At 38.3% G+C, this 16,877-nt stretch overlaps 1 protein-coding gene and 1 long non-coding RNA gene across 4 annotated transcripts in view; one reads left to right on the forward strand and one right to left on the reverse strand.

Moving 5' to 3' along the window:
- The window catches only part of ZNHIT6 (zinc finger HIT-type containing 6), a 61,163-nt gene extending 54,133 nt beyond the window's left edge, over positions 1-7,030 (forward strand). Inside the window, exons 9-11 of one of the 3 annotated variants that reach the window (XR_011565819.1) lie at positions 2,720-2,844; positions 2,969-3,127; positions 6,850-7,030. Coding sequence is in view for 2 of the 3 variants with exons in the window: in XM_070786186.1 (XP_070642287.1) it covers positions 2,720-2,844; positions 2,969-3,025; positions 6,850-6,890 (223 nt within the window). In the remaining variant the exon portion in view is untranslated. The remainder of the gene's footprint in view (positions 1-2,719; positions 2,845-2,968; positions 3,128-6,849) is intronic. The other 2 variants (XM_070786186.1, XM_019957166.2) reach the window with 2 other exon arrangements.
- LOC109556114 (uncharacterized) overlaps positions 561-16,877 on the reverse strand; it is a 30,199-nt gene continuing 13,882 nt past the window's right edge. Inside the window, exon 8 of the long non-coding RNA XR_002180353.2 lies at positions 561-1,454. This is a non-coding gene — a long non-coding RNA (uncharacterized lncRNA). The remainder of the gene's footprint in view (positions 1,455-16,877) is intronic.

The raw sequence follows: 16,877 nt of genomic DNA on the forward strand, positions 1-16,877 counted from the left end.
ACCAGTAAGAGATGGAGCCAGGACTTTGAGTGTTAGACTCCAAACCCAAGCAACCAGCAAAAGTTACTGCCTCCTTTAACTAAACCCCAGGTCCACAAAATGTTACCACATTTATGTTTAATAGCCTTTCTTTATAAAACAGTTTACATAATTTACTTCCTAATTACTGGCAAATATTAATGGTAGACTAAGAGTAACCATTAGTAAGAAAAATCAAAGAAATTCAGAATTTCAGTGAAGTCTGACCTCTTTTAAGTGACAGACTGGAAAACAGGTCTCCAAGCTGATTGATACTCGATAGCAATATTGCTATGATAAGTTTGCAACATCTTTTAGTAAACACTAAGTAAAATTCAGTGATTCTAATTAAAACCACACAACATACCAGGTTTATTTTAATTGTTTCACTTTGGAAATCTAGAGAAGCTTAATGAAGATTTAATATTTTACAAAGAAAATACCTAAAACATTAGATATGAACTGAAAATTTTTTACCAAAAATAATTAAGTATGTAGAAAACATTCCCTTATTTGGAAAATGTCTCTTAATAGAAGCCTTATGATTCAGTTAAAATGTACAGAAGATAAGTTACCACAAGTGTTTGTAGGATGCCACTTGAAAACTTCCTGTTTGAAAGTTCAAGTCTTACTTTCTCCTGAGAAAAATTGAGTTACATCCATTTTATATTTTACTTTATAAAAGTTAATTGTATACTTCTATATCTAATTCAATCTCTCTTTTTTGTATAATCACTGTTAACTTAAAAAAAAAATATGGCTTTTTCAAATGGAAATAACGTGTAAAAGATGTGAAACATTTATTCCTTGAAGGCTGGAACCACTTTAAAAATATCGGAAACACGTCTGTATTATATTACACAGGGAAAAGAATGTATGCGTTCTGTGGCCTATGGGCACGAGGGTGACTAGTTTAGGAAAACTGAGTGTTTTGCATTTCAAGTTTCTTTTCAACATATAAAATATTCTATGATTCTAAAGTGAAGAATTTAATTGTGGTCATGCAAAACATAAGTAAAGTTTTGGTTTTACAGCTGTTTTCTCACTTGTCACTCATTTCTTAAAAAGAAATCAGTTTTTTTAGTGGGCTCAGCTTTGCATTTTGTGAAGAAATTCTGTTTCCCCTCTGAAAAACTAGTGCATGGGACAGAGTTAGCATACAGAGGAATCACTGCACCAAGAGTGTAGTGTGCTGCGTGTCTCAGTCAGCTGCAAAGTGTGGTGCAAACAGTTTGTTGCTAATTAAGAAACACCAAAATTTGAATGTTTTACTCTTAAAATTACAGCAGATTCAAATGTATCTCAATGGCAGCCTCACTCTTGATCACTGGTATTTCAGTGTACTTTCTTGAGTGGAAGGAAAGAGGATGGTGTTCCAGCTGTCAGGCCTGGTATCTCTTGGTATGTGTGCTTTGCATGTGAATATCATCTGTCATCTGTGGAGATAAGAGAAAGAAAGTTGGAGAACTTCTGCACTACACTGGTGGAGGTTCTGAGGTTTCTCCTCTTTGACATGACATGATAGTCACATGCCAGCACATTCTCTTAAACAGCTCCTAATGAGCTAGCTGAAATTCACCCTTCTTCCTACCTCAGAGAGCAAGCAAGGAAAAATGCTAGGGGCATATATCTTTAATCAACTGAAAAAAAAAATTGTTTTTAAATAATGACTTGAGAATTTCATACTTTAAGGAATATTAACATCTAAATTTCCTGTGACACATTTACTGGCTTATGTCATAGTGAAAATAAAAGTTGCTCAGTCGTGTCTGACTCTGCGACCCCATGGACTATACAGTCCATGGAATTCTCCAGGCCAGAATACTGGAGTGGGTAGCCTTTCCCTTCTCTAGGGAATCTTCCCAACCGAGGAACTGAACCCACATCTCCCACATTGCAGGCAGATTCTTTACCAGCTGAGCCACAAGGGAAGCCTAAGAAAACTGGAGTGGGTAGCCTATCCCTTCTCCAGCAGCTCTTCGCAACCCAGGAATTGAACTGGGTTCTCTCTCCTGTATCACAGGCGGATTCTTTACCAACTGAGCTATCAGGAAAGCCCAAAAAGTGCAAGTCACTTAGTCGTGTCCAACTCTTTATAGATAAACTCCATATTTCTTATATTTTGTGCTTTTACCTAATTCATAAACTCAAACCTGTTTTTTTTTTTAATTTCAAAATAATGGAAAGCCAGATTTAATTATATGGTAATATAAATTTTGGAAAATATAATTTAGAATTAAATTTTCACAGAAGTATTTTATAGCCAGTTATTTTACTGCCATATATAACTATAAACTATCAGGGCTAGTTGTTTGGTTTTTTTTTAAGGCTCAAACTAAATATATTTGAGGAATTTGAGTTTTTAGCTAGTCGGTATTTTATCCAAGAAAAATTTCATGACATATCAAATATAGATATTATATAAAAGCCTCTATCCCTTAAGATGAAAATGAATAACTTATTCTAGAGCTTTCCTAATATCAAATTATTTGATATGCTTTTGATTTACTTTGGGACCTCATAATAATAGCTCTTTTACCCAATTTTCTTAATGCTAGTAAACTTACTATATTTATAAGGAAACAGCTATTGAATTGTCATCTCCATGTAAAATTTTTTAATATAAGGGACTCATATTTTGTTTATGAATAACTTCAAATAAAAGAGTATTTTTATTTTTGTTTTGCTTTTTTTCTAAAAGATATTATGAGCTGGATCCTGACAGAAGTCTCCTTGACAATTTGAGGGGCAAAGTGATCCTTGAATACCCAACATTACATGTAGTATTAAAAGAATACAGTAATGACATGAAAGTTCTTCACCAAGGTGAGTGTAAATTTCTTCCTGGTAACTTTTAAATAACTGGTGAAATTGAAACCGTTACATGATTGTCTTTATATATTTTCTCACTGTATTTACACACTTAACTGAATTTCCTCTGTAACTACAGATAATGCTATAAAGAAAAATATGATTGAGCTGTTGCTTCTGTCCCGTTTGAGACCTTGTAAGCTTTCATCAACTTAAAATGAATGAATCATTGAATGTCTGCCTCTAAAAAGATGTCCTTTGCCTCTTTGGAGTTCTTTGTATTTTGTCTTTTTCTAAGGTAATAATCTTTAAGTAACAGTCAGTCTAAGATCAGATACATTTATTCCCTAGTTAAAACTCCTTAGGGATTCCTAAAATGAAAGATCACAAAACATTTTTAGTATTCTATACTTTTCCCTCTTTGGTGAGTAGTGAAGTTGGGAGGAAGTACCAAAACTGGAAATTGTATGTGTAAAATGTTAGTATATAAGGTGACTTATCCCTATTTGCAATTACTGTTGAAACTAATTATGTAGCTGAATGTAAATTCTAGAAGATGAATAAAATTTTAAAAGTACTTCTAAAAAGAAGAAGTTACTTACCTTAACTCAGAACCACTATATAGCACTTTCAGCTAATAATTATAGGTACAGACCGGGTTTCATTGTTATTCCAGAGAACCATAAAATCCTTGGATTGGAAATATGTAGTTCAGGTTTTATTGTTGTACCAGCATTATAGACTCTTAATAGGCAATAGCCTTTGTTGTAAGATCTTCTCTGTATGTGTGTATGGTAGCTCTTTTTCTTTGTGAAAGTTAATAGAAAAAAATTTTTTAAACTAGCCAAATTTTGTTAGTGCCACAATTTGAAGCCAGATTTTTAATTGGCAAACATGAAGTTTCTAAAAATCAGTTAGCTCTCTAAATCTTTAGGCTAATCCTTGACTTTATGTTTTGGTGTGTTTTTTTTGCAATTTGAGAGCATCCATTTTTTCAAATTAAATTAGAAATTTCAGTACTAAATGTCCAGTTTCACTTTTTTTGAAAAAAAACTGTAAAACCTTTCTTTTTCCTTAATATAATTCACATAGCTCTCTCTCTAAATGTTGGTTTCAGGGAAAGTTGTTTAGTAATATGGGTTACTAGCCAGAGCAAACATTGTCTGTGTAAATAAACACAGCACACACAGCTCCTCTTTCACCTTGTTTAGGAGTGCACATTGAAGTAAGGCTTCCTGTCACGAAGCAAAAAGAAAAGGCTACTTTTGTAGTGTACTTGGAACCTTATGAAGTAAAATTTGGTATTTTTTGGTGGTTGTTCGATATTTGACTTATTTACATGAACCTCAAGTGACTTGCACTTTCAGTATAGAGGATCATTTAGAGCTGCTGTGGCAAAGGACTGAAGACGATCGAGCAGGATTTTAAGGACCACGTCAGTATTGTCACATCATGAATACATGGACTCTAAAAATAATGCCAGGTCTTCCTGTAGATGCATTTCTTTGTGTAAGCACTTCAAGGTGTCTTTTTCTTTGTACATTCTCACAGCACTGGATATTCTACAGGGTGGTCCCTTAGTGCGGGGGTGGGGGGGGAGGGCAGAAAGGGGGTGTTATATAAGAACGGGGCATTTTATTTGGAAAGCCTTGAAATTTTTTCTCTCTCCAGAGGCAAAAAATGTTGGATTTTGATCTCAAGTTCATAGCAAAGGTGTCTCTCTTCTAGTTTGGGGAATGTGTGTTTCTGGCCTGGGATTCAGTTGTTTTCACATTTGATGATTGTTAAAATGTTTGTTATGAGTATAGATGGCCATAGTTTATTTTTTTAAAAGTCTGCCTCCATCTATGGACAATAGACAAGTTTTGTTTGCTTTTGGCTTTTTATGAAATGGAAAAGGTTGACTGGAAAAGGTTAAGCAGTTAGTGTAGCCGCACCGGATTGGAGGCGTAGAGTGCTGTCCCCACACCTTGTATCAGTCCAGTGGAAGTGCTCAGAATGGTGTTTCTTGTCTCACAGGTCCTGTTTGCCAAACTTAGCTGGTAGATTTAAATGACACAGTAAAGGCATGCTACATTTCAGACTAAGGAAAAAGAATGGAGCTCCATTAAAAGAAAAAAACTGGGCAACTTCAGTAAGCAGCAAACGGAAAAGCATCCCAAACTGCAATACCAAACAGCACAAAGCCCATTAACTTAAAAAATTAGCAAAATATTTTTCTCTAATATAACTCAGAATCACAGAATACTTCTGCCTTTTTAGGTTTCCCAGGTGGCGCTAGTGGTAAAGAACCTGCCTGCCAGTACTGGAGACTTAAGAGGTGCGGGTTTCATCCCTAGGTTGGGAAGATCCCCTTGGAGGGGACCATGGCAACCCATTCCAGTATTCTAGCCTGGAGAATCCCTTGGACAGAGGCGCCTAGCTGGCTATTGTCCATAGGGTCTAAAAGAGTCAGACACAAGTGAAGTGACGTAGCATGCACGCACACAACCCAAAAATGATTACTTGAATTAGTGAAAATACTAACTTAGAAGTTACTTATATATCAGTCCTTTCTTACTTATTTATTTATTTATTTTGATCATGACATGAGGCTTGTGGGATTTTAGTTCCCCAACCATGGATTGAACCTGGGCCCTCGGCAGTGAAAGCACTGGGTCCTAATCACCAAACCATCAGGGAATTCCCACATCAGTCTTCTTGGGCCAATAAATCCTTTCTTCCTTTCTCCTGCCTCACTCCTGCTTACCCCTTCTCTTTCCCTTTCTCTTTCTGTGTGTGTGAGTGGCATGGTAGGGCAGCAGAGGGGAGGCAGTGGGATGGGGATGGAGTTCAGGCCATCTTTACGGCACGGCAACTTTACAGTGCAATCAGGTCACTGTATGGTTTCATAATGGTTTCAATCCTGAGAAAGCCAGAGGAGAAAACGAATACCTTGTATTCTCATAGAGAGAGACCTGAAGGACTCTGCTAGGATCTTTATGAACTTCTACAAAGATCAGGACCATATCTTGGGTAGAACCTATTTCAATCCTTGTAAAAATGACCTGATGGACACCAGTTTGGTTGCTGGTACAGTGTTACATCTAGGTACCATTGGCAAACCCAAGGAACTTGGCAATTGGAATTTGAAGCAAGATCCAAATTTATGGTTCTAGCATCACCTCTTATTAGCTGGGTCCTTGGCATTCACTCTGCCTCTGAGCTTTATTTTCCTTACCTACACAATGGAGATAAAGGGCTATAAGCCTCAAGCAAATAGTCTGTATTTTAACCATAACAGTTTTCAAAGTGTTTATGTGCTATTTCCTTTTAGCTTCCCTGTACAATAAAATAAAGAGAGTAGTTGTTGTGGTTCCCATTTTGCAAATTGAAAAAAAAACAACAGTCTATAAGTTGGAGTAGTTTACAGTTATATTAGTTCAGTATACATGCTACACGGGGGAAATAAATATAGGAGAGAAAGGCCCAGTGTCTATTCTCCTGGAACTCTCCATTAGTGAGTAAATCATAGTTTTGCTGTAGTCAAGACAACTCCTTTAAAGGAGCTCCATTTCTACTCTCAGTCTCCTTTCCTGGGAAAAGAAGGAGATGGCGATTAGCTAGTCTTCTGTCAGCCCACATTCATTCAATATATACTGACCCTCAATTTTAAGTTTAAAAAAAATCCTGGAAAAATTTATTCCAACCACACTTGGCCAGCCTGAGTGATAATAGTGGTCTGTTCAGTGGTGCAAGTATCGGATCCTGCCCACACTGTGAAGTGACCATTCCTGAGTCTTCCGCAGAGTCAGGAAGGATGTTACCTCACAAAATATAATTGCCACTTTCAGACATCATTTCTGTATTTATTGTGGCCAGAATTGTATATCTCAGCTGCCTGGGACATGACATGGTTTGTCTGTCCCCATGAGCAGTGCTGTTGGTATGAATCAGAAGGGAGGAGAGAAGAGGGAAAAACAGAACAGGCTAAACAGAAACAGTATACACTCTTGACTGTATGTTTACTTACTTTTTCAGTGAAAAGTGAATCTACTAAGAACATTGGTGATGAAAATTGAGCACTTCTTTTGGAGGAAGAATGTGACAGTACCCAGATAGTGGCAGAGGACCTTGTTGGAAGATTTGGGGGTACTTTCACTTGGTCATTGGAAAGTTTTGTTTCTCTGAAAAGTGATTAAACCATCTTGGAAAAAAAAAATGTTTTAATGTATTTTCTAGCTTCCTGAAAAGCTTAGACTTTAATATGCTTTATTCTGTAGGCTGAAAAATGTGTTAGTTTGATCCAAGGATCCTGCGTTAGCCAAAAGTTGGCATTCTCTTTAGCGGAACCTCACTAAGAAGGGCCATGTGGCACACCAGCTAGCCACAGGAGGACTGGTATCTCAGATGCCCATTCTTGTCCTTGGGATTTGTGTGTAACTTAACCTCTTGAGACAACTGAATGGATCTTCTACTTGGGTGGCACCTGGTATGATGTCCTATGTAAAAGATTGTGTAAGTACTAGGAACTTCTATTTCTTGCAGTCAGTTCAGAAAAGCAGCGATTCCGCATTGTTGTTTGAACCATCAGTGCTCGCGAATCTGGCTTTCCTTGTCCACACAGTGAGCTGTGTCTTACTGTGAATTCTGTGCCTTTCACCCCATTCCAACTCTCCTCTTGGCATTACCACACAGGGTGTTGTGATGAGCAGTTTAATGCTGTGTTTGGAAACATCTAACAATAGCTAAAGAAGAAACACTTGGAACTCTTCAAAGTACTTTTGGAATGTGTATGTGTATTTATGTATATACATGATTTAATTTTTACCTTATGGCAGCTCTGTATACATTATGATCTCACTTATTAAAATTAAAGTTTCCTAGTTTTATTGGAATTTATAGTTATGAAATTGCAATATGACTATAAAAGATTATTACATCTGTATTGCATCTGTGTGCTTAATGGTTAAGAAAACAAATGATAAAATTGAATATCAATGTAATTCATTTTTAGTTTACAATTAAGAAAAGTTTTAGACCAAAAAGAAACCAGAGATATTCATTAAAAGAGACTTGGAAAGATTAGAAATAGGAAAAGATAATGAGAACATTATAAGCACAGAAGAAACTTATAGAATACAAATATATGTAACTTGGGGTAGAAATTGGAGAAGAGCATCTAAAGACAGTAATGGCCCAAAGACCTTTGATATAGAGTAGTGGTAGAAATGTGATTCATAGACAGTAAAGGTTAGGCGTTTGAAAAATACATATACTTTCTAAAGCAGCTTCAGGGATCTTCTCCCCATATATAGTAAACACTGTGTGTAGAATTATGTTTTTCACAATAATTACAGGATTGAAAACTAAATGGGATTTCACAATCTTAACAGTGAGATTTATCTTCTTGAGACAGGCAAGAAAGATAATGAATTGAATCAGACATGTCACAGAATTGTTACTGGGAAAAGTGGGATAAAGTATACAAAAAGAACATGTGATCTGAGTGTCAGGGTGGAGAGGAATTTCCTGACAGTGAAATCTGTTATGATGTAGTCTCATTTCCAAGAAAAGTGTTGAGTTCCATCCCATCTAGAATTTAAGTTGAAAAACTGGACGAAAACCAAAGGATTTATCCTGTACTTTCCCTCCTGGGGAGGGAAAAAAAAAACAGAAAAAACCCCACATGATCTAATGCATCTTTACCATATCTATTGTCTGGAATTCTGTTAGACTTTAAATTATGGACTATTCCTTAGGAAAGAATATAGCAGAGTTCCCGTAATATAACTATCAGATCATTTGATTAATATGCACATTTATTCCCCCAGAATTTACAATAAACGTGTTTTAGTGAATAACTGTGTCAGCTGCTTGGATGGGGTAAACTTGGAGAGCCCTTTAAGTTTGTAGTATTAAAACCCAATTTCTTTTTTAGAGGCCTTCACCATTTTGGATTCCTGACAAATTCTGATGAATAAACAAACTCCCTGACCCATGTTAAGTTCAACATCCTGCATTTCATTCACGAACCATATTTTAAAAGGAGAAAGGCTCCACCTGGCCTTCTTTATTTTTTAAACAATGATTTCAAAGGGAAGGTAGGCCTTTCATAATTGCTAATTATTACATATGGGATTAATAGACATAAATTTACAGTAAACAAAACTTGCACCTGTTCATATTATAAATAGGAATTAAAGAGAGTTACTATAATATTCCTAAGTGTAGTTGAGCCAGTTTGTTTCATTGTAGCAAGTGATAGAATTCAGGTTTCAGGATGTTAGTGAAATGCTAAACATATAATGCCAACAATTTACTTTATATGTTTTCTTTAATTTGTTTGGCATATACAGTGTGTTGTACCTGACTTCATATCAGGCATTAAATTTTAAGTAAAGATAACCTAAGCTGCTTTTATTTAGTCATAAATGACTGTATTAAAATGTGTTAGGTTTATTTTCAGGTAGGTATTGAATACTTTTATTAACCAATCATCCTTCAACTGCAAGTGTCAAAAACTCAAACTAGAGTCAGCATGAAAGGCAGTTCATTGACTCCTGTGCTGGGAAGTCCGGGCATGACTGGGTCCAAACAACAAAGAAGCCATCTGTCTTTCCATCTCCCATACTTGACCCTGCTTTTCTTTTTTGTCCATGGATTGGTTTTCTTTCCCAGGCAAGCTTTCTCTTTGGGGATGCCCACTTTAGAGTGAGGTAAGGATAGTAGGTGACAGCTGTCAACGGTTTCAGCTTACATCATCATACAAAGCTTGGCAGCAAGTTATATAAAACTGGGGGTAAGAACTTTCATTTTAACCAGATTAGATCACATTAAATCCCTGAGCTGATGAGGAGTTCCCCGAAAGGAAGGGGAAATTACCAAAAAAAGGAAGGGTGTAGGGAACAGTAGAGGAAAGGTGGTTCCTGAGAATACAAAAGAAACAAATAGATGTCCATTGCACATTTATTGGAATTTAAGTAGCAGGGGGTTTCTGATTTGAAATCACTTAAGGAGTAAAATTCAGAATTAATCTGGAGGCCTTCATTGGCTTTAACTAGAGATTTTAGTTCCTACTTGTGCCATTGCTGCTGAGTTGCCATTATAGGCTTTTTTTTTTTTAATGCTTCCCATTTGTGTTTGACATTATGTTGCTACTGGTTTGATCAGATGCACCGCACCAGTCTGTTTCCAAAATGGGGTTTGGAAATTGCCCATTTCATCAACATATGAGAAATACTGATTTTGAAATTAGAGTTGTACTGGAGGATAATGCTTCAAAAAAATGAAGACTATTTTAGTAAAAATAGACCCTTAAACCTCTGAGGATCTGTACCTCATTACAAAATATTTTCTTTTAACTTTGGTCAACTGAAAGCTATCTAAAGTATGTGTGCATGTGTTCTTTAAAATGAACTAAAGTGTGGGCATTTTCCATATTGAAGTGTGGTGAGCTGCACTCATTTTGAACTTCATAACCAAATGCATCCTTTAGCCTTTGATAAGCTGCTACACAATTCTGCTATCGCCAGTTTTGTTTTCTTAATGAATACAATACCACTTACTCTTCATGACTGGTCCCCAACCTAATTTTACAGCCATTTCTTTCCTTTATCTCCACCCTTTAACTTCAGTCTCATAAAACAACAAAAACGCTACCATATATACATCCCAAGCATTTCCCCCCCAAGTGCCTTTCTCCTTGTTCATAATCTCCATATGAGCATATTCTCCCTACTCTCTGAGACTCAGCTTGACCAGTCGTGGCTGTGAGCCTCTCATGCAGAACCCATAGTTATGTTCACACTGCATGGGTCTCCTGATAGGCAGATGCTCATGCCACACTGCCTGTTAAGTGTTTTTAATATCACACTGATAATAAGGTTAATAACTAGCATATATTAATAGCTTACTAAATACCATGCACTATTCTGACACTTGTGAGCCAGGCCTATGTCTGTCTTGTACATCTAAGAAAATAGCAGGAGCCCAGGAGTCTCTCAGGTAGTCAGTGCCCATCTTAGCACCCTTCTCTTGAGATTAACTCACCCTCTGCCTCCCCACTTCCTGAGACAGCCTACCATCTCCTCACCCACCTTCACTCTCTCTTTCATGTTCCTTGCCTCCACCAAGAGCTGGGATTTGAGCCCACGTGCATTTGTGAACAGGGGCTCAGGTGGAAAATGGAACTGATTTATGTTATGTTAGCATTATCGATGGGGTTTAAAATAAATCCATTTTACAGATGAGAAAACCAAGGCAATAGAGGTTCAAACTTATTACACTGTTAAATGATGAATGATGGGTGTTCGATATTTTCCTTCTCTTAATTCCTCTCAGAACCTGGTATTATCTTTCTTCCTGTCTATATAATTATTGCTCAAATCGTTGTTTAACTGGTCTTGAAGGCCAAATCTGTGGTTGATAATTATGGCACAATATCAAGCAGTTTCTGGCATAAAGTAGGATCTCAGTAAAGACTGGATATTGAGATAAGTTGGGAGAAGTAGGGAAGCTCTCTAGGTTGAAAACAATTTTTAAGGTTTTGTTATAGATTGATATCTCTCAGTCTATAGCAAAGCCCCTGACTGATAGGTTAGTATTATTGTCTAAAAGCATAGAACATAGGCACCATTCTAAGCACGTTACAACTGTTAATCACGGATTCTTCACAGTCCGGTGAAGTAAGTACTGCTGTGTTTCATTGACTGCACAGTGTCATTAGTGATAAGATGCGCCATTTTATTAACAAAACAATGCTGCCAATTAAATTGTGACAATGCTTTTTAGAAAATTTAGAATGCTTATGCAAAAAGCTCTTTTAGGAGTTTTATTTCAATAAATCGCAGACTTTGTCAGTTGTAAGACATACCATTTTGTATAGCACTAAGAATAAAAATACATGGTTCAACAAATTGTATGACACATCCTGACTTGAGATGTTAAAATATGGAAAAAATAGCTAGAATTGATGTAATGTGATATTGAGACAAACATATCATTCTGTGCTTATATTTTAAATAAGTGAAATTAACTGGGTAAGGCATTCCTAAAACTTCATAGTCTGACCTTTATGACTCAGACCACATGATGCAGCAATTCTTAATGAACTGCTCCACCACTGTCTGTGCAATTTCCTTCAAAGTCACTAACACCCATTCTGCAAGTTCTGATGCTGGTGTTTTAATCAGAAGGTATTTAACAGAAAGGTTTTGGTCAGCTGTTATTAAGACAATGGTCTGTGGAATGAGGGCTTCCCGGGTGGCATAGTGGTAAAGAATCTACCTGCAATACAGAAGACACTAAAGACATGAGTTTGATCCCTGGCTTGGGAAGATCCTCTGGAGGAGGAATGGCAGCCCACTCCAGTATTCTTGCCTGGAAAATTCTGACAGAGGAGCCTGGCAGGCTCCAGTCCATGAGGTCACAAAGAGTCAGACACACACCCATTCTACACGTTCTGATGCTGATGTTTCCTGATCTAAAGGTATTTAACAGAAGGATTTTGGTCAGCTGTTATTAAGACGCTGGTCTGTGGGATGAAATATTGAAAGATTGCTGATGTCCATGTGTGCCACCAGAGACAACCACACGTGCCCAACAATGACACGTACATCATGACTGTGGCCTGGCCACCAGCCTTTGTTAAGGCCCTGAAGATTTCAAGAATGTTAAAATGTGGGTTCCAGAGTCAATAAAGTACAGTACCGTCATCCCCATTTTATATAGGAAAGGAAATTAAGGTCCAAACCAGATGGGTTACATGGAAATTCACTAGGCGGGCCACGATTTAAACCAAGGCAAGTCGGGCTTCACAGGTCATGTCCTTAACCATTAGGTTAATTGGACTCCTGGATGGGCTCTGCCCAGGTCATCAAGTCATCCTGAAGTCATACTATGTTTCATAATGATTTCGAGATGACATTACAGTTTACTGCTACTTAAAAGTGGATAATTATTCTAATAGGCTACTTTACCTAACAAATTTTTTGAAAAAATAGGACAGTTTCTTCAGAGTTTGTGAAACCGCTTTTCTTGGAGGTTTTTCTCGCCGTTGATGGACAGTGGGCTGTTTCTCCTAATGTTTTCAGTTCCTGTCTTGAGTCTTTCATCCATGTTACTCATATTTTGCTGGTTTGGGCATAAAAACTTCAATCACTTCAGTTAGTTTGAAACCAGCTGTTAATGCTAGTGCCAGCTTCTTTCAGTGGGATCCAAGATGTTAGTCTCAAGTCTGTTTCACTGTCCATGATGGATTATGCACTGCTGAACTGAGCACTGCTCAGAACTGTTACAACTGACCTCAGGGAACATGGCTGTCCAGGACTATATTGTAAAGGGAGCCCACATGGAAAAGACATAAGGACACAAAGACAGCTGTTAATGATTGTTGGGTTGACCTTATGTTGAGCTGTGGCAGGAACATGTGCTTGGCATACTGGTGAATCCAACTGAGAGCTGGTGGGCATTGCTTCTGGACAAGACAGGCTTGGGGAGCTAGGACAACCATAGGAGAGGAGGTGTAATCTCAGGACCTGTTGGAAATCTTGAGAATGACTTCAAAAGTGGAAACAGGATAGTTGGAGAAAATCCATGAAAAGACAAAGGCCTTGTAAATAGTGAAATCTGAGTCTTAATTCTTAATTTCATGAAAGCAAGTGTTCATGCTCTAAACTGTATAACCAAGGAAAGTAAACTAAGCCTCTTAATTTTTAAAAGGGAAATTTCCATCCCCCTTGGGTAGGTAATGCAGTGTTCATCAAATAACTGTTTCACTTTGTATCTCAGAAAAGCTTTCCTTCTCCCAGTTTTCTGCTAAGTATTCTCAGTTATTTTTACCATGAGAAGAGATTGTCACATATCACCTCTTGGTATGATTTCTTTTGGCTCTTTTGAACAGTTGATTCTAGTTTAAGTCTATACAGAATGATTCTGTGGTGCAAAGACAGTCCCTGAAGCCCAATAACTTCTTATTTTTCCTAGAACCCTGTAGTCCTATCCTTGACTGCTGCTCTGTGTTCCTAAAGAAAAACAGTAGAGTCTGATCTCTGTGTTTTGAAGTTTTAGCAGTTGGTTAACCAGATGCTGTGATGTTGTGCTTTGGCGCCCCCGCCAATGTAGAAGAGACAGCAACTTTTTCCATGTTCCTGACAGATTGGAAGGTGTTTTTTCAAATCCCCTGCTTCAGATCTCTCCCTGGAAAGGTTGGTCGGTTGTTCAGCCAACACCCTTGGCCTGCGTAACGAGTGCAGCTTAGAAGCCTGCACTTAGTTCCTGCCACATTTGGACCCTCACAAACAAAACTTCTAAGCATTGGAAATGGAAAACTTGAGGTGGCCAGGAAAGCCAAGTGAGAGCAGGCATCCAGTCTTCCAGGTAATGAATTAATGCGACTCTGCAAGAAGGAAGCTACTGTTTGTGGCTGACCTGTGTGTGGACAGTCAAAGGGAAAGCATGATCCAGGTGTTCTTTTCTCACTTTCTTAAGTGCCAAGACCTGTTGGGAGGTTTGGTTTGATTTTTTTTTCCTAAGCAATCAAATCTTCCTTTCCCCTACCAAACTTCCATGCCCCTTAGGAGCATGAAGGACAGCAAGTTCTTTCTTAACCCGTCAAACAGTACTTAATTTGAAATCCTATAACTTAGTCTATTCAAAAGGACTTTAAAATATTTTGTAATCTCCTTTAGTCCTGTTTAAGATTTCTCCAAAGGGTGGTAGTGAATCTGTAAAGTTTAGGCCAAGTGATGGTCCAAGTATAAATTAAAGAGTATGGTAAAATGTGTTGTTTGCTACTCAATATGCATCCCCCTTCTCGTAACACTACCTTGAGTTTCTTTGGGAAGCTAGCAGCTCCTTCTGTTCACAGTGATCTGGTTCAGATGGAATTAAGACAACCCTAGCTCTAGGGTGGGTTTTCAGCAGCCTCAACAGATCCCACTCCCGTGATCCTGTGTTTGGTTCAGAACTGTGCAGGTGACCTAAGCTGGTGCAATCCAAGAGACCTACAGAACAGGCAGATAGAATCTCCCCTACTATAAAGATGCACGTTAAAAGCAGGTTAGCTTGTTTTGCTACCGTAAGGGGAGCCTGCCTGAGACTGGTGACAACTCAGAGGAAGCTGATTGAATCTAGATTAAGCCAAACCCATATATCCCTGTGTAGTGCTCAGTTACATTACCCATTACATTCCTCTTTTTTCCTCCCTTAATCAAGCTTGTGTAAGTTAGATTTTCTGTCAACTGTCAGAATTTAATACCAGGAAATGAAGCGTGGCAAGTTGCAGCCCCTGGATTATAGAACTGGATGAATGAAGATAGTAGAACTTCTGGGTGTTAGTGAGGATTAAGTTGGTCTGTAAAAGGAAAAATAATCTTAACGGGCCCTTTATGGACAGTTTGTGGAAGTTGCACACAGCACTTCTGTTAATATCCCATATCCAGAACTTGGCTGTATAGCCACACCTGCTTTCAAGGGAATGGGAAGAAGTCCTTCTGATTGGCAATGTGCCTAACTAAAAATTGTGGACTCTTCTTACTAAGGAGGATAATTAGATGGGTATTGGGACAATAACAGTCTTTAACACAGTCGGTTATTGGCAGTTCTTGTTTTGTGGTAAATTGTTTAATGTACACTGGGATTTTCAGCCCATGTGACTCTCTGGGCGGCAGCATTCAGGGACTTGGAAAGTTCAGGTTGTAGGAATGTAGTGGTTGCAGGTTGAAGCCTCTGTACATTTTACAAGAGCTAATGCCTCTAAAACCAAGAAGGAATGAAATAAGGCTTTGCTACAAAATACAGTTTCTGCCTGTGACCCAAGTCAACTGAGTGTATTCATCTGGATCCTTTGCTGAATAGAAAAGCCAGATTCCTTGTAAAGTTAAATTAGTTTGAGCAAAAGAAAAAAGAAGGGAAAAGTACAATAAAGACAGATTGTTATTGTTGTTTATTTGCTCGGTCACGTCTGACTCTTTTGCAACCCCATGGACTGTAGCCTGCCAGGCTCCTCTGTCCATGGGATTTCCTAGGGAAGAATACTGGAGTGGGTTGCCATTTCCTTCTCCAGGGGATCTTCCCAATCCAGGGATCAAACCCTGGTCTCCTGCATTGACAGGAGGATTCTTTAGCCACCTGGGAAGCCCAAAGAAAGATTAGGACCTAGAATAAGTGTGATCTCCCATACCTCTTCTAGAATCCTCTTGCTGCACCCTCCTGACCTGTCAAAAGGGACAGCCGTGCCTCTTGAACAGATGCAGCGGGTGTGCAGCCCTCCAGCAAAGGAAGAGTAGCTCCAGGTCATTGCATTGCATTGCCCCCAAAAGAGACCAATATAGAGGCAGAAGCCAGTAATTTACAGCCACCCCAAATCTGTGTTCTAAATGAAGCTATAAATCAGCTAGATCTCTACTTTTATTACTAACTCATGGAACTGACCTGTGTATTATCAGGGTTATCCAGAGAAGCAGAACCAATAGGTATATATGTAGAGAGAGAAACAGATTTATCAGGAACTGGCTCATGTGATTATGGAGTCTGGCAAGTCCCAAGATCTACAAGGTAAGTGCTCAAGCTAAGACTCAGGAGAGCAGATGTTTCAGTTTGAGTCTGAAGGAATGTCCCTGTTCAAAGGTAGTCAGGCCAGAGGGATTCTGTCTTACTCAGTGGGTGGTCAACCACTTGGCTCTAATCAGGCCTTCAACTGATTGGCTGAGGCCCACCCATATTAGGGAGAGTAGTCTGCTTTACTGCCTCTTCTGATTTAAATGTTAATCTCATTCCAAAATATCCTTACAGAAACATCCAGAATAATGTTTTACCAAATATCTGGGTACCCCATGACCCAGTCAAGTTGATACATAAAATTAACCATCAAAACCAGAAACACATAGATGGGAACCAGTCTGAAAACTGTCCTTGGAACCCCTTCCCCCACCACAGATGCACTCCCATTTATACCAGAGAGCAATGGTATTTAAAGCTGTGCTGTCCTATGAAAAGGCTCTCTCACAGAAACAGGGGAAAAGGGGATCCTCTTAGAAAGTGCAAACTGAGGCAGCCCCAGACCACCA

This window comes from Bos indicus, chromosome 3 (genome assembly GCF_029378745.1).
Source record: "Bos indicus isolate NIAB-ARS_2022 breed Sahiwal x Tharparkar chromosome 3, NIAB-ARS_B.indTharparkar_mat_pri_1.0, whole genome shotgun sequence".
NCBI lineage: Eukaryota > Metazoa > Chordata > Mammalia > Artiodactyla > Bovidae > Bos > Bos indicus.